Raw genomic sequence first — 25,917 nt, forward strand, 5'->3', positions numbered from 1 at the left:
GGGCGCCGCCCGCGGGTGGGGGACGTTCCGGGGACGGAAGTGGCCGAGAGAGTGTCGAAGGGAGGGCGAGGCCGGAGCCCGATTGCCACCGGGAGAACGAGCGGGTTAGCGGGCCGGCGGGCGGGGCACGAGCCGGGCAGCGCAGGTAGGCCGGACCCGGCCGAGCCGGAGTCTCAGGGTGGGGCCGCGAGGCCAGACCCGGGAAGCGGGCGGGCGAGCGGGCGGGCGGGGCCCTCTGACTCTCCTGCGTCTCCTATTTCGGGTCCTGTTGGAGAGGTCAGTGTCCAATGTATCTCGGCCTGGGATCGGAGTTAAGTAGGCCGTTTTAAGGGAGCCAGGCCCTTCCTGGGATCAGTCCTCTGTCTGGAATAGTTTTGGGGAGGGCGAGATGTGGGTGGCAGTGAGGCGCAGGGCGGGGATCGGGTTTGAAGTTAGCTGATAGCGGGTATGTGGGTAGGAAAGCTTCGGATGAGTTTGGGATTGGGTAGAGTTGGGTTTAGGAATCAAGGTTAGTTTAAGGAGTTATAAAGCCGGAGTTGGAAATTTAGAGTTACTGGCGTGAGTCAGGTCCGTTTTATGTAGGTGAAGTTTGGATTAGGTCATTATGGAGTTTTTTGTTGTTTTTTTTTTGTTTTTTGTTGTTTGTTTTTTCTGGCCAACGTAAATCAAAGGTGGGATTCAGGGCCGATTTAAAAGTCAACACAGGAATTAAATTAGAAGTCTAGTTTTAGGGATTAGAGAACATTAGCATGGTACTAGGGATAAATATCAAAGGGATGGGTCAGGAACCAAGTGACAAAGGAGTTTTAGGCTTAGAGATCAACATTTAAGGTTAAGGTCAGGGAATTTGGTGCTGGAGATAAAAATTAGATCAATATTATGGATCAAGGATTGGGTACGGTGTCTGTTAAGAAAGGGATGACTGTCAAAGCCAGTATTGGGAAACAGGAAACAAACTAGGGTCAGGGTTAATGTTAAGAATTAGGGTTAGGGGACGCCTGGGTGGCTCAGTTGGTTAAGCGGTTGCCTTCGGCTCGGGTCATGATCCCAGCGTCCTGGGATCGAGTCCCATATCGGGCTCCTTGCTCGGCAGGGAGCCTGCTTCTCCCTCTGCCTCTGCCTACCTCTCTGCCTACTTGTGATCTTTCTCTCTGTCTCTCTCTCTCTGACAAATAAATAAATAAAATCTTTACAAAAAAAAAAAAAAAAGAATTAGGGTTAGTTTTAGGGGCCTGGGTGGCTCAGTGGGTTAAGCCTCTCCCTTTGGTGCCCGTCATGATCTCAGGGTTCTGGGATGGAGCCCCACATCAGGCTCTCTGCGCCCCCCGCCCACCTGCCTCTCTGTCTACTTGTGATCTCTGACAAATAAACAAAATCTTCTTTTAAAAAAGAATTAGGGTTAGTTTTAGGAGGGGGTTATGGTTGAGGTTCAGGTAATTGGCCTAGGATAGATAAAATTTAAGAGACTGGTAGTAGGTAGGTGCACTCCTTTTGTGGGGAGCTCTCATTGCTACGTAGTTTCAGTGGTTCTCTAGCCCACAGATATGGTAAACTAATTTCACGTTAGGGTTCTGGGCTTCACTAGAATTGCAGGTATCTGGGATTCCATCTTCTTTATTTTGCTGTCTAAATCCAGTGCTCTTGCTGTGGTCACCACAGTTTAGGACAGTGGTTTCTGGACTATGTTATTTACAAGATAGGAGGTGGGAATAGGCCTGGGACCCAGGAGATGTACAAGTCACAAGTGGGGGACTACTTAAGGAGAAGGGACTGTGATTAAGGGAAGGGTGACCATGAAAACACTGTTGCCATGGGAGAAAGAAATGACTGAATCCTCTGAAAGTTCAGCCCTACTGCCTCCCAGTTCCCTCATTCTCTGGTTATTAAGTCCTCTCTCCAGCTCTCCTCCCTGGCCCTGCAGTTCACACCCTCCCTGCATACCCCTTTTCTCAAGCACAATCCTGCATAAAGAGTTCTCGCCTCACCTGTAACTTCTGCCTTACTTGTTCATCTTGCCAGTGGTTCCCAGCTGCAGTTCTGCCTCTCTTTCTGTCCCTGATACTGCACTTCCTACCATATTTTGCCTTCCCAAATCTGAGCTTTCACATCATCTTAAAGCACTCTTCCACACTTTCCCCACTCACCCACCTGCACACCTCCTGGTCACCTGCTGAATAGCCTAACATAACTGTCAAGTACCCGCAGGCCCTGCTATGTGCCAGCCCCTGGCTCTAAGCCTTCTTAATTTCTTGGTCCAGTTATAGATCCCCTTCCCCCACTCCCCAAACAGAAAAGAGGAAATGAGACCCAAAGAGGAAACTGGGTCTTGCTGATCCCACGCCCAGCCAGGCCACTGACCACACCCCCATTTCACTCCCAGCCTGACCCTGCCACTGACCACAGCACTATCCCCTACTCAATGTGACCCAGCTGCTGGTTATGCCCCAGACCCACCCACCCCCACCAACTCCAGCTCTGCTTGTATACTGCCACCAACCCCCCAACCCCATCTCCCCCCAACCCCATCCTAGTCTTAGTTAGCCACTGACCACCGCCCCATCTCTTCTCAGTCTCCTGCAGCCTAATCTGACCTCTGACCTCACTCTGTCATTCCCTGTCCTATAATTATTTTTTCCTTCGCCTAGCGTGATTTGGTGACTGATCATATATGTATTTTTCCTACCACCGTCTTCCCCAGCCTTCTTCCCAATTTCTAGTTCGATACAGTCACTAACCTCATCCTTTCTGCTGCTGCTGGTGCTAACCCCATCCCCATCTCCTGTGCCCCAGAGTCTCATCTTCATATACCCAGCTTGGCCCGATCCTGTCGTTCTCCTCTTCCCAATTCCTTATGTAAACTCAAGCCACCCCAGCCACTGAGTGGCTTCTGATGACAGAAGCTGTGGGACTTCAGTCTGACTTTGGGCCCTGGTCCCTGAAGGTTGACAGGACAAACTGTCATCAGGTCCTGACAGTTCTACCTCTTCAAACTACAAATGAGCGACATCCTCCTCTCCACCATTCTAACTACTGTCATCACTTCTCATTTGTGCTAATGCAGTGTCTTTCTGACCTGTCTCCAAGGTAACTGCCAGAATTATTTTCCAGAATCTAGTTCTGGTTCTGTCCCTTTTCTGCTCAAAGCCTCCCTTGGCCTCCTGGTGCCCTCCAGTAGGTAAATACTCCTTCCTCTCTCGTCCTCCCCTGCCTTTCCACCCTGACCTGACTTCCCCGTCGCTGCTCCCTTGCAGGCACCCTGTGCTTCCACCAGCCTGCCCGCTCACTTCCCTGAATGTTCCTCCGTGATTTCCTGCTCCTCCACCTTTGCTTACGCTCTTCTCTCTGCCTGGAATGCTACCCTTGACTCACCTCTGGCTGGCGTAGTGGAGACAGCTTTGGGCTTTGGAGTCAGAGATGTGGGTTCGGATCCTGGCTTCACAAGTTACTAGTTGTATGACTTTGGAGAAGTTCCTTGAACAAGTATTTAACATCTTTGCGCCTCAGTTTCCTAATCTGTAAAAATGGGTATAATTATACTTATCTTGTCGGGTTATTGTAAAGATTAAATGAAATTATGTATAAAAGAAATTGACATATCATCAATAAAAGGTAGATCCTTAATGATTTTTATTATCTTTATTTTAAAGTCCTAACTTCAAATGACACTTTAAACAGAAACTTTTTGGTCCCTTTTCTGTAACCTAAAGGGATCTCTCCCCTGAACACACACATCTTGACTCTGACCACATCCTGCCCTGTATTAGAATTCTGTATTTGGCTTACCCACTCAACTAACCGGGAGCCCCTTAAAAGTGAAGGCGAGGGCTTGCTCTTCTTGCTTCCCAGTCACTGAGAGTTTAGCCCAGGGCCTTTTTCACAATAGACCCTCAGAAATGCTTGTTGGATGAATGGAGGGAGAATATATAATGGGAAGAGAGATGTTGGGGCAAGTTGTTCTACGGACAGAGGTGTGTTTGTGGGGAAGCCGTGTGCGTGGGACAGGGTCTTTATGGGAAGATAATGTGGTTGTGATAGGGTCTGTGTAAGGGACTGCATGTTTGAGATAACATGTATGATGTGGAGACAGTATTAGTAGCTTTGTGGTAAAGACCTCTGTGCATAGATGGGGGTGCAGTTGGGGAGAATGGATATGTATAGATAGGTGTAGGTGGTGAGGGGCTATGTCGAGCGAGATCAGGTCCAGCCCATCAGCTGCCCAGTCCAGCCCGAAATGAGCCTCCAGCAGCCTGAGGCCGGATATGTCAGTCTCACCCACAACCACTACCCCCCTTCACCACCACCCCCCGCCCCCCCGCCCCGCGGTTGCGGACTCAGAGGCCAAATTTGGTAACAGACTGAGGGTTACTCCCCTAACCCTCATACATTCTGACTTTGTCTTCAGGTTTCTTTCTCCCTTGTCCCTTTCTGTAGCTCCCTGTCTTTCTGCAGCTCCCTTTGTGGGTATCTGTTCTGACTATATTCTCCATGTGCCCCAAATTCTTTACCCCCCCAGTATACTTACATTCCATTCCTTGCTAGGATTTGACCTCTTGTCCTCCCCCCCCCCCCCCAATTGCCCAACTCCTCTGGAATGCATCTCAGGAATGTCTTGAGGGAGGAGGAGTTCCCTGGGAGAGGGATGGGGGGGGGGGGATTGTTGCTGTTTCATAAAACATGGTGGAAAAGGGAGCAAAGTTCTCAGGCCAGAGGAGGAACTGGATGGCTTCTCCCCATACTTCCAAGGGGCTTGTTCTGTGCCCTCATCACTCTCTCACTTCTCAATTCCTTTTCCTCCCTCACCGTGTAGAGGGTATGTAGCTATATGAGTGTCCACTCAGGACCAGCCTGGGAATAAGGGTAGGCATGACTCATCTCCCTTATCGGGGTCTCACCAGAGGTTTCCGTGCCTGAAGAAGAAGGGGGTGTCCATATGTCCGGAGGAAGTGGGGGAGACATGCCATTTCAGCTTAGGGTGGAAGGTCCTTTCAGTCTGCCCTCAGCTTCTCCGACTCCTCCACTTCGCTGACCCTCCAGCCCTCCAGCAGCCCCACATCCAGGTCTGTCAAGCCACTGGGAGAGGTAGCCGAGGAATGGGGGAGGTGGGCAGAGAGCTGGGGAGACTGGAAGGGTCCTCGCTTGTTTGGAAATAAAGATAGCAAGCTGTGGTTTCTTGTGAGACTCTGGACTGTTTATAAGGTCCGAATGGTCTCTCAGATCCCTGCTCCACACCTTTCCCACACATACCTGTCTCCTGTTTCTAGATTTTTCAGTCTCCACCTCATCCTTCCTAACCTCTTCATCTTCCAAAAACCTATCCCTTCCCAACTTCCTGGTTCTGGCTTTTGTATCCCAGCACTCCTACCTGTTTCTAACCTTCCCCCAGTTGTCTTTTTCTCCACTTGGGGTTTGCTGCTTGCCAGGAGGAGAATGGGCAGCCCAAATTTGCTCATTCTCTTAGTTGAGAGGAACCAATCCCTGTACCAAACTGGGTCACATCATCAGCTGCCAGGCAGACTTGTCTTCTTGTTCCCCTGGGTGCCACCTGCCACCTGCAAGGGTTCCTCCAGCCTGCTGAGAGGTGCCAAGGAGGGTGGAGGAGGTCGTGGTGGGACTGATATCTCAAGGTGCCCTGAAAACACCATAAAGGGAGGCAGTAAGAAGGGCTTACCGAAGACTGGAGAGCATGAGACCAGTTGTCGTGAGGGCTTGGTATTCACTTGGTGACTTGGAGCAAGGACCAAGTTAGAGAGACTGAGCTCTTCCTCTGACCTGCCTTGAAACTACCCAACCTGCCCCCCCATGTGTGATATCCATTCTGCAAAACTGAGGAGTTGACTAGGTAATTTCTGAGATCCATTTGGATTAGAGAATCATCATTCTAGCTTGACGGCCAGGAAAGCCAGACGCGGGGCCAGGCTCCCTGGGAAGGCCCCTCCCTCTCCAGTTAGACGGCTGCGCTGGTGTTTCGTCTCCCTGCGCAGCTAGCTGGAGTTGGTGTTCGCAGGCTTCAGGATCTCTAGGGGATTACCTAATATAACGTCCTCATTTTGTAGAGAAGGAGGCTAAAGCTGTCAGAGGGGAGGTCATGTGATGAGTCAGGGCAGAGCTCTGAAAATCCCAGACAGGAAAAGTCCAGTAAGACCTAGTGAGAGACAAAGAGAGAAAAAGACTAAACTAAGAAAAGGTGAGAACAAGGCAGAGGCAGGGCTGGGAAAAGAGCAAGGTAGGGGCCAAGAGAGAGACACTTGGCACACAGAAGGGAGGCACAGATTCTAGTGGTAAGGACAGGGTGGTGTCCTCAGGGAACACTGCATCGCAGACCAGACTCACACCTAACCATTCTTAGGTGGTTAGGATTGTTTTTTTTGGTATAAATAATTTTTCCATCTTTAAAATGCTTAAATAAAACAAAATAACCACGTTACTCTTTGCTCTGGTGGGTCCCTTTCAAAAACACCCCTCCCTGGGGCTCCATCTGGGGGACCTCCTGTCCTCTAACGCGGATGTGTGCTAATGCGCTGATGCCACGGGCCAGGTAGAGACAGGCTGGAGAGGAGAAGCTGCCACCATGGTTGCGCTTTCGCTGAAGATCAGCATTGGGAATGTGGTGAAGACGATGCAGTTTGAGCCGTCCACCATGGTGTATGATGCCTGTCGCATCATTCGTGAGCGCATCCCAGAGGCCCTGGCTGGCCCTCGTGAGTCTGAGTACCCTGGTGGCGGGGGGTGGGAGTTCTCCGTCCCTCCTTGTTCCCGGGCTCTTGGCTTTAAGGGATGAACTCAAGGCTACTCATCCCTCAGGCCTGTGCTCCCTGGTTCCCTCTCTCCCCCTTAGGCCCTCAGTTCTGGGGAAATAGTAAGGGGACCATGCAGCCATTCAGCAACACTGGGGTCCTCGTGAGTCTGAGGTGACCCATCCTCTCTTTTAGCCAGCGACTTTGGGCTCTTCCTGTCAGATGAAGACCCCAAAAAAGGTATATGGCTGGAGGCTGGGAAAGCCTTGGATTACTACATGCTCCGAAATGGGGTGAGTATCACTTCATCGAGGACCATCAACATCCCCTCCTCTACCTCCTGTTTCAGCACCCGTGTCTGTTGTCCCTGAGCCTCTCCAGGCTTTCGATCCCAGGCAGTCAAAATAACCTGCTTTTTGAGTGAGCCACCGTAGTGTTGCTTTTAGTAATCTACTTGCCTCCCCTCTGGAGGAGAAAGGAAGTAATACCTCTGGCTTCAAGGGGGCCCCTCCTCCTGTTCCCGCCCCACCAGGACACCATGGAGTACAGGAAGAAACAGAGGCCCCTGAAAATCCGTATGCTCGATGGAACCGTGAAGACTATCATGGTGGATGACTCTAAGACCGTCACCGACATGCTCATGACCATCTGTGCGCGCATTGGTAAGGGGTCTCGGGGGGGCTGAGGGCTCGGGAATGGAGAACACAGATGTGGTGCCTGGGGTGCCACCGACCCCTCCCCCCTCCCCCAGGCATCACCAACCATGATGAATATTCGCTGGTGCGAGAGCTGATGGAAGAGAAAAAGGAGGAGGTGACAGGGACCTTACGGAAGGACAAGACACTGCTGCGAGATGAAAAGAAGATGGAGAAACTAAAGCAGAAGTTGCACACAGATGATGAGTGTAAGCAGAAATCAGAAAAAGAGGGCCCTGGAAATGGTCGGGGTGGGGGGAGCAGGGGGTGCTGTTCATTCGTTAGTTATGGAGAATCTGCTTTTGCGAGGTACCGTTTGAGACACAGGCTGCATCGGTAATAAAACAAAGTCTTACACTCGTGGAACTTCTCGGTGAGAGAAGGTAGGAGACGAAGAGCAAAGAGCAGTCAAGGCAGGCGCCCTACGGGCTCGGCATTGAGGGGACTATGTGTGTCTCAGTGAACTGGCTGGACCATGGCCGCACGCTGAGGGAACAGGGAGTAGAGGAGCACGAGACGCTTCTGCTGCGGAGGAAGTTCTTCTACTCAGACCAGAATGTGGACTCCCGGGACCCCGTACAGCTGAACCTTCTTTATGTGCAGGTGTGGAGAGGATTCGCCTGGGGTAGGGAAGGTAGGGAGAGGGGGTGGAAGCACAGCGAGGGGTATCCCCACACCCACACCCAACACCGGCCGCCTTATGTTCTCCAGGCACGAGATGACATCCTCAATGGCTCCCACCCTGTCTCCTTCGACAAGGCCTGTGAGTTTGCTGGCTTCCAGTGCCAGATCCAGTTTGGGCCCCACAATGAGCAGAAGCACAAGGCTGGCTTCCTCGAGTGAGTGACCCACATCCCACACCCTGTCAGGGCCCAGTTCAGGGCCCAGGACTCACTGGGCCCAACAGCCCTGCCACCCCCCACCCCCCACCCCCACGCCAGGCTTTCTCTCTTTGTTCCTCTTCCGATGCACCAGGGTTTGACCCACACGGGTCCCTTTTTTGCTGCCGTCAGCTGTTTGTCTCCTTGCTGGCCCCATGTGGAACACGAATGTAGCCCAGAATCTGCCTCTGCCCCACACCTCTCAAGCAAGCATGTAGTCTCTCTGAGATTCTCTGAAGAATTTTACTGTAGTAGCCAGAGGAAAACAGAACATTTCTCCTCATAGGGAACATAGACTTAGCTTCACGAGTCTCATCCACCAATACTCCTCAGAATGTGGAGAGCGCAGCGTGGCTTGCTTGGCTTCCTCCATGCATGGTCATCCTTCTCCTGAACTCCTTCTGCTCTTGGTTCCCTGCAGTAGTGCTCTAGACCCTCTTTCCCTCAGGGACTGAGCCTGCAACTCAGGTTCCTCCAGTCCCTCTCCCTGTACGGAGAGACATGGGCTGCACTCAAGAGCTCATGCTAGGCCGTCTCGACTTCATGGATAATCCCAACTCTGTTCCCTTGAGCCTTCCTTCCTCCCAAAGATAACACTGTCCTAGACATTTCCTCACACTCCAGGCCTACAGTCCATGGCCCACATATCCCTGAAGCTGTCCACTACATGCTGACCCTCCCTTTTCTGGTGTAGCCTGAAGGACTTCCTGCCCAAGGAGTATGTGAAGCAGAAGGGAGAGCGTAAGATCTTCCAGGTGAATGGGGGTCGGGGAAAGTGCTGGGGATACCCTGGGAGCTTTGCTGCTTAATCCTACTGACTGAATGGACCCCGCCCCTTCTTTGTCTCGTCCACCCCGGTTCCACCCACCAATCTGCTCTTCCACCTCTCCTGTGCGGAGAAAGCCAAAGACCTGGGCTCCATAACTGCATTTGCTATGGAATTCAGTTCAATATTCTTGTTTTCTTTTCTTTGCCTCTAACATGAGATGACAGTACCTTCCCTGGGTAGGATTGATAGGAGAATCAAATGAGATAGTATGCCTCATATTACTGTGAAAAGTATATCTTTGTACAAATGTGTTATCCCCACTTCTTGAATACTCAGCCAAAAAGCGTTCTATTTGACCTTCTACTTCTTATCTGTTTGTTTCCAGAACATCTGCAAGTTCTTTAACTGTATCCCCTGAATTGTCGCTTCTGTGTATCCTTCATCAGCCCCCAGCCCGTCACCCTCTCATTTCTCATATCCCGCACCCCCTAACCTTTCCTGAGTCCCCCATAATACGCTTCCATTGTAGTTAACGTCACAACTCCTTGTCTGTGACACTGTCCGCCCACATTCTGCTAAACGCTTTTTCCCATTTCCTACTCTCAGGCACACAAGAATTGTGGACAGATGAGTGAGATCGAGGCCAAGGTGCGCTACGTGAAGCTAGCCCGTTCTCTCAAGACATATGGTGTCTCCTTCTTTCTTGTCAAGGTGGGCTACAGACCCTTTTCACTGTCCGCCTCAGTCCTGCTCTTTCTTTTCCCCTCAAAGTCTGGCCCTGCCTTTGGTCACATTTTCCATCATCCCTACAAGTCCCATTCTCTGCCTTGCTCTGACCTTGTGAAAACTTGCCCTGTTGTCAGCCCTCTGCCACCACTTGGCTCCCCACCCTGTGTTTTCCCTCGAGGAGCTTGTCCCAGCTCCATCTAGATACCCAGTTCAGCTCTCCCTGTGCTCCTCAGCAACCCTTTGTGGTCCAGATCTGATCTGCTCGTTCACTCGCTATGGCCTCTAGCCACAGTACCAATGACAACTTCTGCCTCACAGGAAAAGATGAAAGGAAAGAACAAGCTGGTGCCCAGGCTTCTGGGCATCACTAAGGAGTGTGTGATGCGAGTGGACGAGAAGACCAAGGAGGTGATCCAGGAATGGAGCCTCACCAACATCAAACGCTGGGCTGCCTCTCCCAAGAGCTTCACCCTGGTGAGTCTGGGAGCCCAGAGGGGAAGGCGCTTTGGAATTTCCAGGCGGGAGCAGCTGCAGAGGTCTCTCCCCTCCCTTGGGATAGTGCAGTATATGACTCCAGAAAAAGGGAGAACTTTGTAACGATTACAGGACCATGGAGATCAGAGTAGAGGAGAAGCTTTCCTGGAGAGTAAGTGATGCTAAAATGAAACTGTCTAAAAAATCAACAGGACGGGGCGCCTGGGTGGCTCAGTGGGTTAAGCCACCTTCAGCTCAGGTCATGATCCCAGGGTCCTGGGATCGAACCCCACATCGGGCTCTCTGCTCGGGCAGGGAGCCTGCTTTCCCCCCACCCCCGCCTGCCTCTCTGCCTACTTGTGATCTCTGTCAAATAAATAAATAGAATCTTTAAAAAAAAAAAAAAAAATCACCTAAAAAAAATCAACAGGACAGAACTGTCACCAGCAAGCTGAGCTCGCAGAATACTTGAGGAGAGGGAAGGAAAAGGCGGTAGAAAGAAAAGATAAGCCTCCTCTCTTTGAGCAGGAACTATATAGTAGTTTTCCCCCCTGGCTTTATATTTTCGTGTGCTGGATTGGAAACTGACACCACCTTGATAAAGTGCCCCAGTGAGGGGATGAGAATTCCTTAAAGGCTATTTTTCCATTTTGGATACTAGTGCTAACCCTCAGTCATGGTCAGTGATAAATGTTTGTCTTCCCAACTTTATTATCAGGGGGAGAGAAAAGAGATTTCATGGATGGCATGCATGTGAACTATGCAGCACAAAGACTCTTCTCAGAAATAAAGTGTTGCCCTCCAGGGAGGAAAAAAAAAAGGAAATTAAAGGGTGGGCTTCTCCCCAGAGAGCTGCTGGCAGGGGAAGCCCTCGCCAGCTCATCCGTGGGGCTCCCATCCTACCCTTTTCCATCCTGGGTAGATGCTGGCTCTCCCACCAAGCCCCCACCTTGTCACCCTAGGATTTCGGGGACTACCAAGATGGCTACTACTCAGTACAGACGACGGAAGGAGAGCAGATCGCACAGCTCATCGCTGGCTACATTGATATCATCCTTAAGAAGGTGCCCGCCTCAGCCTTTTCCTTATCTTCCCCCACCTTCTACCCAAGCCGGTCCTTTCAAAGTGAGGCACCAGGTTCTGGAAAAAGGCTGACTAGGGGAAAGAAGCAGCTACCTTTTCCCTGCCTCTCTTTTCTTTAATTGTTGTTCCTTTTTCCTTCCTACAGAAAAAAAGCAAGGATCACTTTGGGCTGGAGGGAGATGAGGAGTCTACTATGCTGGAGGACTCAGTGTCCCCCAAAAAGTACGAGGGGAGCTGGGCTGATCCCGTCCATCAGGGGCAGGGATGGCAGGGCCTGACTCCAACGACTGCTGAGGAGTGGGAAAGCCCTAGGATGGTTCTTTAACCAGTCACAGGATCTCCTAAGACCTTACCTGCCCCCCTAGACCCCAGGACCTGCAAAGGTAGTAGAGCTGGGTGGGAAGGGGGTGAGAGCACAGTCCTCTGAGTGCTTCCCGGGGTGTCCCCTTCTAGGTCGACAGTGCTGCAGCAGCAGTATAACCGGGTGGGGAAGGTGGAGCACGGCTCTGTGGCCCTGCCCGCTATCATGCGCTCCGGAGCCTCTGGGCCTGAGAATTTCCAGGTAGGCAGCATGCCACCGGCCCAGCAGCAGATCACCAGTGGCCAGATGCACCGAGGACACATGCCCCCTCTGGTAAGAGTGCGCTGCCAACAGGGGGCTAAGCCGTTCTCCCCCTGTTAGCGGGGCCCAGCCAGGAGCTAGGCAGTCTTTCCCCACATCCCTATTTGTATTCCTGTCCCTAGCCTCGAGTTCCTTACCTTCTCTTGCCTCTAAGCATTCCATTTCTCCTGCCCTTGTGTTGCAGACGTCAGCCCAGCAGGCGCTCACTGGGACCATCAACTCCAGCATGCAGGCCGTGCAGGCTGCCCAGGCCACTCTGGATGACTTTGACACTCTGCCCCCTCTGGGCCAGGATGCTGTGAGTACGGGAGGAAGGAGTGGCCAGAGGTGCTAAGGCCGGGACTTCCTGGAGGGATCAGGGTTGACCAAACCAGGGTAGACCCTGAGCTTTGCTTCTCTGTCTCTCCCTCACAGGCCTCTAAGGCCTGGCGTAAGAACAAGATGGATGAATCAAAGCACGAGATCCACTCCCAGGTAGATGCCATCACGGCTGGTACTGCCTCCGTGGTGAACCTGACAGCAGGTAAGCTGGGCGCCAGGCTCTCCGTGTGGTGGGGAGGGGGAGGAAGAATGCGTGCGAGCACAAGTGTGATGGCTCTGGGTGGGACCGCACCTTGACTCATGGAAGAGACCGTGTGCGTGTACGTCTGTCTCCGGATGTGTGTATGACTAACGCCTCTGACTGTGTGCCTCTCCCGCCCGTCGTCTAGTCTGCCCGCCTCTCACTCATGCTCCTCTTCCTCGTCCTCCCTCAGGGGACCCCGCAGAGACAGACTACACAGCGGTGGGCTGTGCGGTCACCACCATCTCCTCCAACCTAACGGAGATGTCCCGCGGCGTGAAGTTGCTGGCGGCGCTCCTGGAGGACGAAGGCGGCAGTGGCCGGCCCCTGCTGCAGGCCGCCAAGGGCCTCGCCGGGGCAGTGTCCGAGCTGCTGCGCAGTGCCCAGCCTGCCAGTGCTGAGGTCAGGGGCCACGGGCTGGCACCAGGGCAGAGAGCCCAAAGGAGAAGGGGGCAGTCCAGGCTGTGGGGTAGAGTCGGGGGACCCGTGGGCCTGTAGGACTCAGGGGCATGTGGGCAGGGATTGGGCAGCTTCTGACTGGTGTCCACTCTCCACAGCCCCGTCAGAACCTGCTGCAAGCAGCTGGGAACGTGGGCCAGGCCAGTGGGGAGCTGTTGCAGCAAATTGGGGAGAGCGATACTGACCCCCACTTCCAGGTTAGTGACTCACCCAACCCCTAGAACATCAGCTTCTTGGAGGTAATCTCTGACCCTGAATCTAGCTCCTAATCCTGTTCCTACAAATCAACGTCTCAGAGCCAGTCTGAGCCTCTCTTTGCAGGGAATGACACTGGGAACCTCCAGTCCCTTTTTTAGGGGATGAGAATTCAGAATTCCTGAGTCCAAACTAAATCTACTAGTTCACACTTGGCTGATTGATATTTTGTAGCCGCTTGTCATCTTTTCCTTGTCTTCCCCATATATAGCCCTTGTCCCAACTTAACATGCTGAAACCCCCTCCATGCCACCCTGAGGACACCGTTCCTGTAGCTACCCCCTTCCCCACCCCACGCCGGTTTCCTCAGCTGACTTGTTATCCTGGATTTCCCACGCAGATATGTGCACCCAGAGGGGCTGGGGCTCGATCTCCCCACGATACCCCCACGGTAACGGCCTCTGGCCTGGGCCTTCCCAGCTTTGTCCTCTCTGAGCCGCATACACTCGCTCTGTACCTCTCCCCCAACCTCCTAGGGGAGCAGAACATGATGGGAGATGGGTAGGCATGTCAAAGGCAGGGCTTAGAGAAATGGGATCAGGGAGGTTTGTACGGGGTCTCGTACTCCAGGGTGACGGCTTCCAACCAAGATTGAGAAGAAATGAAGGAAAGAAGCTGGGGGTGGGAGGGACCCCAAGGGGTACCGCTCTCCATCCCACTGTAACACCACTGCCCTTCCCTCCCCATCACCATCCGAGTGTATCCGCCTCATGCATTTCTCCCTTTGGTGTAGGTTCTGTTTCTCCCGGTGTAGGTTTGTTCCTTGGTGGGGGTTCTGTCCTACTGGGTGCTCGAGGCAGGGGCTTGGGGTATCTTCTGGTTGCTTCTGCATACACTGTCCTATGATTGGAGTCAGTGGGAATAATGAAACAGCTTATGCCTCTGAGAAGGGTCCCTGGATCCCAAGCCCGATCCCAAGCCCTGCTGACAGCTGTTTCCTCACAGGATGTACTAATGCAGCTAGCCAAGGCCGTGGCAAGTGCCGCAGCTGCCTTGGTCCTCAAGGCCAAGAGTGTGGCCCAGCGGACAGAGGACTCCGGGCTCCAGACCCAGGTCATTGCTGCAGCAACACAGTGTGCCTTGTCCACCTCTCAGCTGGTGGCCTGTACCAAGGTGAGCCCCACAGGTGCAGCTAGCCTGTGCTGCAGGGTGATGGTGCTGCACACCAGAGCCTCTCACTTCACCTCTTTGGCTCCTCCTTACCTCTCCCAGTGACTGCCGCACACACCACAAACACCCCACCTCGTGACTCCCTTCCACGGCCTTCGTCTCTCTTTGCCCGCAGGTGGTGGCGCCTACAATCAGCTCACCCGTCTGCCAGGAGCAGCTGGTAGAGGCCGGACGCCTGGTGGCCAAAGCCGTGGAGGGCTGTGTGTCCGCCTCGCAGGCAGCCACAGAGGATGGGCAGCTGCTGCGGGGGGTAGGAGCAGCGGCCACCGCTGTCACCCAGGCCCTGAATGAGCTGCTGCAGCACGTGAAGGCCCACGCCACGGGGGCCGGACCTGCTGGCCGTTACGACCAGGCCACTGACACCATCCTCACCGTCACTGAGAACATCTTCAGTTCCATGGGTGATGCTGGTAAGGACACCACTCCCGGGGAGACCACGAACCCCTATGAGGCTCCTTGAGCCCGGTGGACATTGCCTTGCAGACCCACCACCTCCCCCTAAGGACTCAGCACTGTAGCCTAGGTGTTCAGTATCTCTGAAACCTCCAGTTTCTCCTCTGTAAAGCAGGAATATGATCCCTGTTCTGCCTTCTTTGGTGCCTTTAGAGGATACGCAGAAGCGTATACAAACACAGCTGGAAGTTGGAAGGTGGCATTATTAAGAGATAGCCTTCCCCACTCCACCCTACCCGCTCACCCCTAAAAGCCTTTGCAAGAACTATCTTATCTTCTCAAGACTATTTGCTGAAAATAGCCATTATAGACCATCTTCCTTCCCATGAAAGCCCACTCTCCAAGATCCTAAACTCAAAAAAAAAACAGTAACTCCAGGGGAATCACTCCGAGAACCTCTGTCTCTTTTTTTTTTTTTTTTTTTAATTTTATTTATTTGACAGAGAGAAACCACAAGTAGGCAGAGGCAGGCAGAAAGAGAGGAGGAAGCAGGCTCCCTGTGGAGCAGACCTCTGTGTCTCTTTAACTCTTCTCAAGAGCACAGTCTACCTTGTCTGTACCCTTTCCCCCCACCCCTAGCACCCTCGCAGTATCTCTGGCTTCCTTACCTGACTGTGTCCTGTCCTCTCAGGTGAGATGGTACGACAGGCCCGCATCCTAGCCCAAGCCACCTCTGACCTGGTCAATGCTATCAAGGCCGACGCTGAGGGGGAGAGCGACCTGGAGAATTCCCGAAAGCTATTAAGCGCCGCTAAGATCCTGGCTGACGCGACGGCCAAGATGGTGGAGGCTGCCAAGGTACAAAGCCTTCTGTGCACAATCCCAGACTGAGACCTGAAAGGAAGTAGAAAGGTCCAGAGGGGTCACCCTTTCCTGATGGAAGAGACCCAGGAAAAGCAGGGAATACATGAGAACAAAGAGAAGCGCTCAAGAAGTAAATGAGCCCCAGGCATCCGGTGGATGGCGGCCCAGGCTTCGAGCCAGCATGCCACCGCCCTTTTTCTTCCCCCAAGTCCAAAGTCTGCTGTCCTTACTTTCCCCTACTTTGCTACCCGCTTCCTGGTCTCTCCTGGGAATGCACAGAAGCATTCAGTCCTCAGCAAGGCAGGGGGACACGGACCCAGGGTGCAGAAGACTGTCAGGAAGAAGCCAAGAAGCTCTCACACTCCCTGGGCTGTGGCGTCCTTCAGCTCGCAGGAGTAAACAGATCCCCTGATGTGGTTTTTGAGATCCCAGCTCTAAACTTTGTCCCCCCATCCCAAAGAGCCCCCCTCACCCCCATTTGCTAGTGGCATCTTGTGGGGAGTAGGGAAAGACACATGGCTCCTTCCCCCAAGAGGGACAGAAGCAATAGTTCCACCTAAAGAGGGTCCAGAGGGAATCCAGGGCCCCCCTACACCTCCCTCTTGCCTGCCCAAGGCAGCTCATCTCAGCTGCGGTTACCTTTAGCGCAGAGAGTTAGAAATGACTTGAGGAAAATGTTTGAGTCTGGAGGGGTCTGAGCAGAGCTTATTTGGGGTGCACAGGAACACTGAGTGAGTACTGTCTTTCCGCTTCTCTCAGGGAGCAGCCGCCCACCCTGACAGTGAGGAGCAGCAGCAGCGGCTGCGGGAGGCGGCCGAGGGGCTGCGCATGGCGACCAATGCGGCTGCTCAGAATGCCATCAAGAAGAAGCTGGTGCAGCGCCTGGAGGTGAGGCTGGGAGGGGAACATGGAGCAAGGGTGTGGGTGTCATGGGAGGAATGACGCCGGGAGGGAGGGACGTACAGAGAGAGGCTCGAGCAGCATCTCCTCGTGGGCCAGCACAGCCAGGGTAGGCCAGAGGCTGAGTAGGGCACTGCCTGGGCCTTGTCCTAACGCTCTGTCCCCACAGCACGCAGCCAAGCAGGCTGCGGCCTCAGCCACACAGACCATTGCGGCAGCCCAGCACGCAGGCTCCACCCCCAAGGCCTCTGCTGGCCCCCAGCCACTGCTGGTACAGAGCTGCAAGGTGAGACTCAGGGGAGGAGGTGAGGAGGTGTGGGAGGAGGGACTTTCCCCCCCCCGGTCTGTGGCAAGGCAGCTCTCATGATGTTTTCCCCCACAGGCTGTGGCAGAACAAATTCCACTGCTGGTGCAGGGCGTCCGAGGGAGCCAGGCTCAGCCTGACAGTCCCAGTGCTCAGCTGGCCCTCATTGCTGCAAGCCAGAGCTTTCTGCAGGCAAGGCACCCTCTCCCACCTCTCAGACAAGACCCCTCCCACCCTCTGAGCCCCCGAGATCACCTACAGTTTAAATCTCCACCAATAGGCTCCTTCCCGGATGGAGCCACAGCAGTCCCCATGCCCTCACCAGCATCAGTCCGTGTACCCAAGCAGATGGTATATTCATCTGCCCGCCTGTTCCCCAACAGCCAGGTGGGAAGATGGTGGCCGCTGCGAAGGCATCAGTGCCAACAATCCAGGACCAGGCTTCGGCCATGCAGCTGAGTCAGTGTGCTAAAAATCTTGGTACCGCCTTGGCAGAACTTCGCACCGCTGCCCAGAAGGTATGGGACCTGGCGGCTTTGGAAAGTGAGGGGAGGGGCACCTAGGGCACAGTCAGTTAAGCATCTGACTCTTGATTTTGGCTCAGATCATGATCTCAGGCTCATGAGATCAGGCCCCATGTCAGGCTCCACGCTCAGTGCAAAGTCTGCTTAAGTTTCTCTCTCCCTCTCGCCCTCCCTGCTGTGTGTGCATGCCCATGTGTATGCTCTCTTTCTCAAATAAGTAAATCTTAAAAAAAAAGAAAGAAAATGAGGGTGGAGTTCTTGAATGATGGGGAGTCTGCAGAACCGCCTAAAACGGGTAATTGTGTAACCTGGGGCATCACTGAGACACAGCAGTAACTCCTGTATCCAAAACCCCTTATCATTGTAGGCTCAGGAAGCGTGTGGACCTTTGGAGATGGATTCTGCCCTAAGTGTGGTACAGAATCTAGAGAGAGACCTGCAGGAAGTGAAGGCAGCAGCTCGAGATGGCAAGCTTAAACCCTTACCTGGAGAGACTGTAAGTATTCTTAATACTTCTTGGGTGCCTGGGTGGCTCAGTCAGTTAAGCGTCTGCCTTTGGCTCATGTCATGATCCGAAGGTCCTGGGATCGAGTCCTACATCAGGCTCCTTGCTCAGCAGGAAGCTGCTTCTCCCTCTGCCTGCTGCACCCCCTGCTTGTGTACGCTCTCTCTCTCACTCTCGCTCTCTCTCTGTCAAATAAATAAATAAAATCTTATTTTAAAAAAAAACCAAACCCTCATTCTTGATTAAACGCTGAGGTTTTCATCCCACCTGCACTCCAGAGCTGCCCAAAACCTGCATTTAAACAGCCAACTGATCCCAACTTGCTTCTCAAGGTCCCATTTCCCAATTCTTTCTGCCCCTGAGTCTCCCACCTCATCCCTAGATGGAGAAATGTGCCCAGGACCTGGGTAACAGCACCAAAGCAGTGAGTTCTGCCATTGCCCAGCTGCTGGGGGAGGTCGCCCAGGGCAATGAGAATTACGCAGGTATGTGGAGGGGCAGGGGAACAGGAGCTGAAGGAGGGATGGCGCTAACCAAGGAAACCGTGGGGATCGAGGCCTGGCAGTAAAGGCACCTTTTCCCTTCATCTGCCCAGGGATCGCAGCTCGGGACGTGGCAGGTGGGCTGCGATCCCTGGCCCAGGCTGCTCGGGGTGTAGCTGCCCTGACGTCAGATCCCGCAGTGCAGGCCATTGTGCTTGACACCGCCAGCGACGTTCTGGACAAGGCCAGCAGCCTCATCGAGGAAGCAAAAAAGGCAGCCGGCCATCCCGGGGACCCTGAGAGCCAGCAGCGGCTTGCCCAGGTCAGGTCTGGGGAAGAGGCCACTTACCCCATGGCCCAGCCTGACTGGAGCTGAGTCTCATCCACACTGATAGGCCCCTTCCCAGGTCTGCTCTTGACAACTCCTGTCTGGATTCCATCGTTTCCCTCGGTATTGGGAGGAGGGTCTCAGTCAGCCTGAGGCAGGGGCCTCACTGAACACTGGGTTCAAGACAGTTTGATCACTATCACTTGACACCTTAACTTCAGCCCTTTCGGCTGCACACCCCCTTTCCTCTTCACTTTTGGAGGCAGTAGGACATGTCCCCATGAGTGGAGGAGGGGCTCTCCCAAATTGTTTCCATTTTGGCAATGCCTGTCTCCTTTTCCACCTCAGGTGGCTAAAGCAGTGACCCAGGCCCTGAACCGCTGTGTCAGCTGCCTGCCTGGCCAGCGAGATGTGGACAATGCCCTGCGAGCAGTGGGAGACGCCAGCAAGCGACTCCTGAGTGACTCGGTAGGAAGACCAAGGGTGTGGGGGGCACGTGGGAACTGAAGAACTCCCAAGCTTCTCCTTCCACCTCTAGACCTCTCCTTGACCTTGACTTCCCAGATTTACCCTCTTTCATTACTCCCAGGCTCTGTGCCCACCTCCCAGCACTCCTTGACCAAACTCTCCCTCGCATCGTTCCCCATGCTCACTTCTGACTTTCTGACTTTCTGACCCTGCAGCTTCCCCCCAGCACCGGGACATTTCAAGAAGCTCAGAGCCGGTTGAATGAGGCTGCTGCTGGGCTGAATCAGGCAGCCACAGAACTGGTACAGGCATCTCGGGGAACCCCCCAGGACCTGGCTCGAGCCTCAGGTCGATTTGGACAGGACTTCAGCACCTTCCTGGAAGCTGGTGTGGAGATGGCTGGACAGGCCCCGGTATGAAAAGGCACGGGGTCTGGCTCGGGTTAGGCGAGTGGCGCCCGTGTGACTGCTCAGTCCTGACCTCTGCCTGCCTCCTTCCCTCCTCCCCCGGTCCCTCCCTAGTCTCTAGCAACATTTGAATGTTTGGGACAGAAGAGCCCCTTTAGAGACAGATAAGAAAGGACTGATTGGACAATGTGTTGACCTTTTCGCCTTTAACAGAGCCAGGAGGACCGGGCCCAGGTCGTGTCCAACTTGAAGGGCATCTCTATGTCTTCAAGCAAACTCCTTCTGGCTGCCAAGGCCCTGTCCACAGACCCTGCTGCCCCCAACCTCAAGAGTCAGCTGGCTGCAGCTGCCCGGTAAGTAGGAGCTGGGAAGCCCAGCCCTGCAGTGTTGAAGAGACTAGGGCGGGGGTTGGGGGGGAACATTTCATGAGAAGCCCCAGCTTAGGAGTAGTTATACACAGAAGAGAAATAGACACTTCACATGCATAGAGGACCCAAAACTGATGACTTGTGCATGCATCCACTCCATTTCCTGTTCCTCCCAGGGCGGTGACCGACAGCATCAACCAGCTCATCACCATGTGCACCCAGCAGGCGCCGGGCCAGAAAGAGTGCGACAATGCCCTGCGGGAACTGGAGGTGGGCACTTGGCAGGCTGAGTGGTGTAGAGGCTGAGGCACGGATTCTGGGTTTAGGCAGGGAAGGAGGTGTCTTGAGTCCTACTTTGTCCTCCCCCTGTACAGACTGTCCGGGAACTCCTAGAGAACCCAGTCCAGCCCATCAATGACATGTCCTACTTCGGCTGCCTAGACAGTGTGATGGAGAACTCAAAGGTAAATGCAGTAAGGGGCCCAGGAGGGCAGGGTGCAGGAAGATGGGGTGAACCGGGGCTCCTCTGCCCCTCTGAGGATAGGGACGGACTCTGCTGATAGCCTCTGTTCCTCAGGTACTGGGTGAGGCCATGACTGGCATCTCCCAAAACGCCAAGAACGGGAACCTGCCAGAGTTCGGGGAAGCCATCGCCACAGCCTCCAAGGCCCTCTGTGGCTTCACCGAGGCAGCCGCACAGGTTATTCCCCTGCGACGGTCCCTGAACGGTCCCCTGCTTTCCCTCCCCCACCTCCTCAACAGCCTGACGCTCCTGTAGATAACCAAGAAGTGACATATGCAAAACCAGCTCTGTGGAAACTGAGTTTCTTTCCCCTCCTCAGTGGAGATGTTTGTCAGCAACCATAGAGTACCAGTAGTGCTGGTCGCTGTCCCCCCGAACCCCTGTACCTTGGGCTGTGATGACACTCTCCAGTCATGGGCCCTTGTCCAGCCCTGGCTTTCTTGGTATATGCTGATTAGCATATGCACGTCCTTTTTCACAGTCTCTAGTACCAGAGACTGCATTTCCAGTTAATTGAGTCACCACTTAGCTTTGCCTTTTTATACAATGATGAAATATAAAATAACCTGTTAGCTGTGAGTATTTTGCTTTTAGTACATGAACCCTTAAGGCAGACCAGCTCGAGAGTTCATCTCAGACTGTTTTCCTGAAAGCCTTCTGACCTGCTCCCCCAGTCTCCATCACCTCCCTTTGCCCTGTTCTGTTGGGGGTGGCCTATTCTATATGGTGTGACTTACTTCTGGAAAAGCATAAAGAGGAACAAGCAGAGTGACCACGTGTTGAAGTATAAATCAAACCTTCTGATGGTCTTCTAATCATAAAAAATCATTGGCAGCCATTATACCCATCTTTTCCCTCTCTCCAAATCCCTGAAGCTTGGAGGTGTTGAAAATACAGTGACCCTAACAACCTGCACAGGTTTTGAACTCTTGCAAAGGGGCTTTGCGTGTGTGCCACATGTGTGTGCATGCCAGGGTGGTTTTCAAACCTTTCTGACTTCTACTTAAGTAAGCAGTAATTTTTACCTTATGGTCCCCCAGATACACATCTACACAGAAGTCTAATGAAATCCTTACCATGTGGGGCACCTGGGTGGTTCAGTCATTGGGCTTCTGCCTTCAGGTCAGGTCATGATCCCAGGGTCCTGGGATCGAGGCCTGCTTCTCCCTCTCCCTCTGCCTCTGCTTATGTTCGTCTCTGTCTCTTTCTCTCTGCCAAATACATGAGAAAAATCTTTTAAAAAACACAAAACAAAACCCTTACCACGTGATAGTCCTTTTTTTTCTTTTTTACTCTTTTAACCTTCTGAAATGTTCAAACACATTTAACAAAGCAGGAGAGGTTTTTTTCCTTTTTTGTAATGTTACTATTATTTGTTAATAAACCACCACTCACATAGGACCCTGGCTACCAAACTTACCCCTACTCTCCTTTGTCGCCACTGCCACTAGGCTGTCCACTGAGAGACAGTCTTTCTTCCTCACCCCACCCTCACCCCTCTCTCTCTCCAGGCTGCATATCTGGTGGGGGTCTCTGATCCCAACAGCCAAGCTGGACAGCAAGGACTGGTGGAGCCCACGCAGTTTGCCCGTGCAAACCAGGCAATTCAGATGGCCTGTCAGAGTCTGGGGGAGCCTGGCTGTACGCAGGCCCAGGTAACTTAAGGGAGCAGGTACTGTGGGCAAGACTGCGAAATGGTGCCCGGCCAGGATGGACTGGCCCAAGAGAGGGTTGTGGGAGATGTGGGGGGTGCATCTCTGACCTTCCACACACATCTTCTCTGGGGGTAATTGTCTTTTCCTGCCATGTTTCTTGTTACTCTTAGTTACTGCTAAGTTCAGAACTTCTCTGTAGCTGTTTGAGTTCACTCTCTTCCTTACCCTCCTACAGCTTCTCCTTCAGCGTGTCTGTCTTCCATCTCCCCCTTCCGACACCCCGTTCATCTTTGGGTATCTCTGTCTCCCAAATCTTCACTTCTCAGGTGACTCCGTCTTTCCTAATTAGACTTCCAGAGGTCTTGCTCTCCCTCTCCCAGCCCTCAGTAGGCTCCCGCCTAGGTGTGTACACTTCCCTCCTGCCCTCAGGGTGGCTCTGCCACGTGTCTTGTCTCCACAGGTGCTCTCCGCAGCCACCATCGTGGCCAAGCACACCTCTGCATTGTGTAACAGCTGCCGCCTGGCCTCTGCTCGAACCGCCAATCCTACTGCCAAGCGCCAATTCGTACAGTCGGCCAAGGAGGTGGCCAACAGCACAGCCAATCTTGTCAAGACTATCAAGGTCGTCAGTTTTTGAAATTCCCAGCCTCCCTCTGACCTGTCCCATCTCCTGTCCCCTAGTCCCTGCATCAGTCCCTGAGGCCTTTGGCCACAGCCCGTCTGCCTGAGCCCAAGCCCTTTCGTGTCCATACTGGTCATCTCTCCCTACACCCCCAGCCCAGGAGAGCTGGGCTTTGCCTCCTTTGCCTGCAGTCAGTCCTGAGGGCCTATCACTCCCCACTTCCAGGCGCTTGACGGAGCTTTCACAGAAGAGAACCGTGCCCAGTGCCGGGCAGCAACAGCCCCTCTGTTGGAGGCCGTGGACAATCTGAGTGCCTTTGCATCCAACCCTGAGTTCTCCAGCATCCCTGCCCAGATCAGCCCTGAGGTGAGGCGGTGTGAAGGGAGAACCGATGGGCTGGCTGCCCCCTCATCTTTGTAGGAGTCTTGAGGCTCCCCTCCCTGCCTCCTCTCTCCCCAGGGCCGGGCTGCCATGGAGCCCATTGTGATCTCTGCCAAGACAATGTTGGAGAGTGCCGGGGGCCTAATCCAGACAGCCCGGGCACTCGCAGTCAATCCCCGGGACCCCCCACGCTGGTCGGTGCTGGCTGGCCACTCCCGGACCGTCTCAGACTCCATCAAGAAGCTCATTACAAGCATGAGGTATTGCGGGTGTACAGAACCAACATGACTCAGGAACATACACAGTAGCGGAACGGCGGGGAGGGTGGGTAGTGCAATTAGATGGGATAGTGTTGGAGGAGATCTGTTGTCCAAGATTTGGGGGATATGGGGAAAGCTAGACTAGCCTTGTTTTCAAGGACTGTTCTTGGTGTGGGAGCCTATGATGTATCCACAGGGACAAGGCTCCAGGGCAGCTGGAGTGCGAGACAGCCATTGCAGCTCTGAACAGCTGTCTGCGGGACCTAGACCAGGCTTCCCTCGCTGCAGTCAGCCAACAGCTTGCTCCCCGGGAGGGAATCTCTCAAGAGGTAAGGGGGAAATGGGTTACACGAAAGCTTGCCTCTGGGAAGAGAGATGGCAGACTGGAGAAAGATGGGGGAATCCGGGAGTGTGCCTCACAGAGACGTCAAGGGTATGGGAGGAACATGCCCAGGGGAGTGAGTGAGTTCAGTATGGAAAGACCTGGAACAGATCGCAGTCGGGGCTCAAATTCGCTTCTCTCCCAGGCCTTGCACACTCAGATGCTCACTGCAGTGCAGGAGATCTCCCACCTTATCGAGCCGCTGGCCAGTGCTGCACGGGCTGAAGCCTCCCAACTGGGACACAAGGTACCCGGAGAGACAAGTGGGGAGTTCCAGGGCAGGGCAGGCGAGTGTTCCTGGCACAGCTGACCTCCACTCAAACCCCTCGCCTCAGGTGTCCCAGATGGCCCAATACTTTGAGCCACTCACCCTGGCTGCGGTGGGTGCTGCCTCCAAGACCCTGAGCCACCCGCAGCAGATGGCGCTCCTGGACCAGACTAAAACCTTGGCCGAGTCGGCCTTGCAGTTGCTATACACAGCCAAGGAGGCTGGCGGGAACCCCAAGGTACCAGGAGTGGGAGGGAGGGGCTGCTACTAGGAAGAGGTCAGAGAAGCAGGAACACCACGGCCCCCCTCTGCTCACTTGCTGTGCCCCCGCAGCAAGCGGCTCACACCCAGGAGGCCCTGGAGGAGGCTGTGCAGATGATGACAGAGGCTGTAGAGGACCTGACGACAACCCTCAATGAGGCAGCCAGCGCTGCTGGGGTGGTTGGCGGCATGGTGGACTCCATCACCCAGGCCATCAACCAGGTTAGAGTCCTGGGGTGCCTATGGTCAGAGGCCCCCTGAGCCAGGGCCCCTGAGCTCAGTGTCAGAGACCCTGATGATCTTTCTCCTTCCCTAATCCGACCCCTCAGCTAGACGAAGGACCAATGGGTGAACCAGAAGGTTCTTTTGTGGATTACCAGACAACTATGGTGCGGACAGCCAAGGCCATTGCTGTCACTGTTCAAGAGATGGTGAGTTTGGGAGAGTATAACAAGGCTACCCCCGGGGAGCTTAGTGTAGGCATAACTTTACTTCTTCTGTTGTCACCAGGTAACCAAGTCAAACACCAGCCCTGAAGAGCTTGGCCCTCTTGCTAACCAGCTGACCAGTGACTATGGCCGCCTGGCCTCCCAGGCCAAGCCTGCAGCTGTGGCTGCTGAGAATGAAGAGGTAAACGTGGGGGCAGCTGCCGTGAAAGCCTGCCCCCTGCCCCTCATAGAAAATCCCAGTGGCAGGCCCCTTGTCCCCATCAGGTCAGCCTCTGGGGCCATCCCACCCTTATTCTGTCTAGCCGCCTTTAAGAAAGGGGAACATCCCCTCAGGGCCACTCCGCTAAAGAGTGATCAGGGATCGTGTAGGGACAGGATCAAAGTCACAGGGATAGAGGAGACAGCCGACAATCTAGAGATTTCCTGGTCTGCCAACATCCCTCTGGGACTGTGGCTGCTTCTCTGCTATTCTGCAGGTCTGTAATCTGTTCTTAGTTCTTCCCTGTTGCAGCCCCATGAAGTTCTTCCTTCCCTAAGCTCCCGGCTTTCCAAGAAAGCAAGTAATTGGATCTTACTACCACACCTAATCCCCAGCCTCATAACCCTCCACATCCAGGCCAAATTGTAATCCGTGGCCTTCTGATTCAAACACCCCAGCATAAAGTGCTTCTTCCCCACCTCCTCACTGTGCTTAACATAATCCTCACCAGTTGGTGCCTACATGCTATTATTTTCCATGTGTAGGAGGTGACCTCCTGCCTGAAGGATATGAAACAGGAAATCTGCGTGCTGGGCACTTTTTATCACCACCCTTTTAGTCTACGATGCATGTTCTGTTAGGTCCTTCGTGACTCCTCCAAGCACAATGGAGGTCCCTGAGTGCTTTTTGTAAAGCCCCTCTCCCTTTCCCATCCGCCTGCAGATAGGTGCCCACATCAAGCACCGTGTGCAGGAGCTGGGGCACGGCTGTGCTGCTCTGGTTACCAAGGCAGGCGCCCTGCAATGCAGCCCCAGCGACGCCTACACCAAGAAGGAGCTCATAGAGTGTGCCCGGAGAGTCTCCGAGAAGGTGACTGAGCTCATCACTGTGGACTGGGGCCCTGGCTCCCCAACCCTGCGACCCTTCCCATCCTCTTCCTA

At 53.8% G+C, this 25,917-nt stretch overlaps 1 protein-coding gene across 2 annotated transcripts in view; it reads left to right on the forward strand.

The window, feature by feature from the left end:
• Positions 1 to 10: 10 nt before the first annotated feature.
• The window catches only part of TLN1 (talin 1), a 32,718-nt gene continuing 6,811 nt past the window's right edge, over positions 11 to 25,917 (forward strand). The window contains exons 1-45 of one of the 2 annotated variants that reach the window (XM_046023418.1): positions 11 to 145; positions 6,536 to 6,698; positions 6,930 to 7,027; positions 7,267 to 7,396; positions 7,486 to 7,638; positions 7,890 to 8,032; positions 8,141 to 8,268; positions 9,005 to 9,065; positions 9,686 to 9,790; positions 10,127 to 10,282; positions 11,245 to 11,346; positions 11,511 to 11,587; positions 11,819 to 11,999; positions 12,172 to 12,285; positions 12,402 to 12,510; positions 12,743 to 12,951; positions 13,107 to 13,205; positions 13,604 to 13,654; positions 14,209 to 14,376; positions 14,549 to 14,843; positions 15,518 to 15,684; positions 16,450 to 16,578; positions 16,760 to 16,876; positions 16,973 to 17,086; positions 17,278 to 17,412; positions 17,786 to 17,914; positions 18,306 to 18,408; positions 18,519 to 18,727; positions 19,082 to 19,201; positions 19,417 to 19,614; positions 19,822 to 19,961; positions 20,153 to 20,246; positions 20,351 to 20,440; positions 20,554 to 20,676; positions 22,011 to 22,154; positions 22,615 to 22,776; positions 23,002 to 23,142; positions 23,236 to 23,417; positions 23,614 to 23,746; positions 23,945 to 24,046; positions 24,135 to 24,305; positions 24,401 to 24,550; positions 24,658 to 24,759; positions 24,839 to 24,958; positions 25,700 to 25,846. In XM_046023418.1, coding sequence (XP_045879374.1) covers positions 6,569 to 6,698; positions 6,930 to 7,027; positions 7,267 to 7,396; positions 7,486 to 7,638; positions 7,890 to 8,032; positions 8,141 to 8,268; positions 9,005 to 9,065; positions 9,686 to 9,790; positions 10,127 to 10,282; positions 11,245 to 11,346; positions 11,511 to 11,587; positions 11,819 to 11,999; positions 12,172 to 12,285; positions 12,402 to 12,510; positions 12,743 to 12,951; positions 13,107 to 13,205; positions 13,604 to 13,654; positions 14,209 to 14,376; positions 14,549 to 14,843; positions 15,518 to 15,684; positions 16,450 to 16,578; positions 16,760 to 16,876; positions 16,973 to 17,086; positions 17,278 to 17,412; positions 17,786 to 17,914; positions 18,306 to 18,408; positions 18,519 to 18,727; positions 19,082 to 19,201; positions 19,417 to 19,614; positions 19,822 to 19,961; positions 20,153 to 20,246; positions 20,351 to 20,440; positions 20,554 to 20,676; positions 22,011 to 22,154; positions 22,615 to 22,776; positions 23,002 to 23,142; positions 23,236 to 23,417; positions 23,614 to 23,746; positions 23,945 to 24,046; positions 24,135 to 24,305; positions 24,401 to 24,550; positions 24,658 to 24,759; positions 24,839 to 24,958; positions 25,700 to 25,846 — 5,931 coding nt within the window. In that variant the 5' untranslated portion in view covers positions 11 to 145; positions 6,536 to 6,568. The remainder of the gene's footprint in view (positions 146 to 6,535; positions 6,699 to 6,929; positions 7,028 to 7,266; positions 7,397 to 7,485; positions 7,639 to 7,889; positions 8,033 to 8,140; positions 8,269 to 9,004; positions 9,066 to 9,685; positions 9,791 to 10,126; positions 10,283 to 11,244; positions 11,347 to 11,510; positions 11,588 to 11,818; positions 12,000 to 12,171; positions 12,286 to 12,401; positions 12,511 to 12,742; positions 12,952 to 13,106; positions 13,206 to 13,603; positions 13,655 to 14,208; positions 14,377 to 14,548; positions 14,844 to 15,517; positions 15,685 to 16,449; positions 16,579 to 16,759; positions 16,877 to 16,972; positions 17,087 to 17,277; positions 17,413 to 17,785; positions 17,915 to 18,305; positions 18,409 to 18,518; positions 18,728 to 19,081; positions 19,202 to 19,416; positions 19,615 to 19,821; positions 19,962 to 20,152; positions 20,247 to 20,350; positions 20,441 to 20,553; positions 20,677 to 22,010; positions 22,155 to 22,614; positions 22,777 to 23,001; positions 23,143 to 23,235; positions 23,418 to 23,613; positions 23,747 to 23,944; positions 24,047 to 24,134; positions 24,306 to 24,400; positions 24,551 to 24,657; positions 24,760 to 24,838; positions 24,959 to 25,699; positions 25,847 to 25,917) is intronic. The other variant, XM_046023419.1, reaches the window with a different exon arrangement.

This window comes from Meles meles, chromosome 11, assembly GCF_922984935.1.
Source record: "Meles meles chromosome 11, mMelMel3.1 paternal haplotype, whole genome shotgun sequence".
In the NCBI taxonomy this organism is placed as follows: domain Eukaryota; kingdom Metazoa; phylum Chordata; class Mammalia; order Carnivora; family Mustelidae; genus Meles; species Meles meles.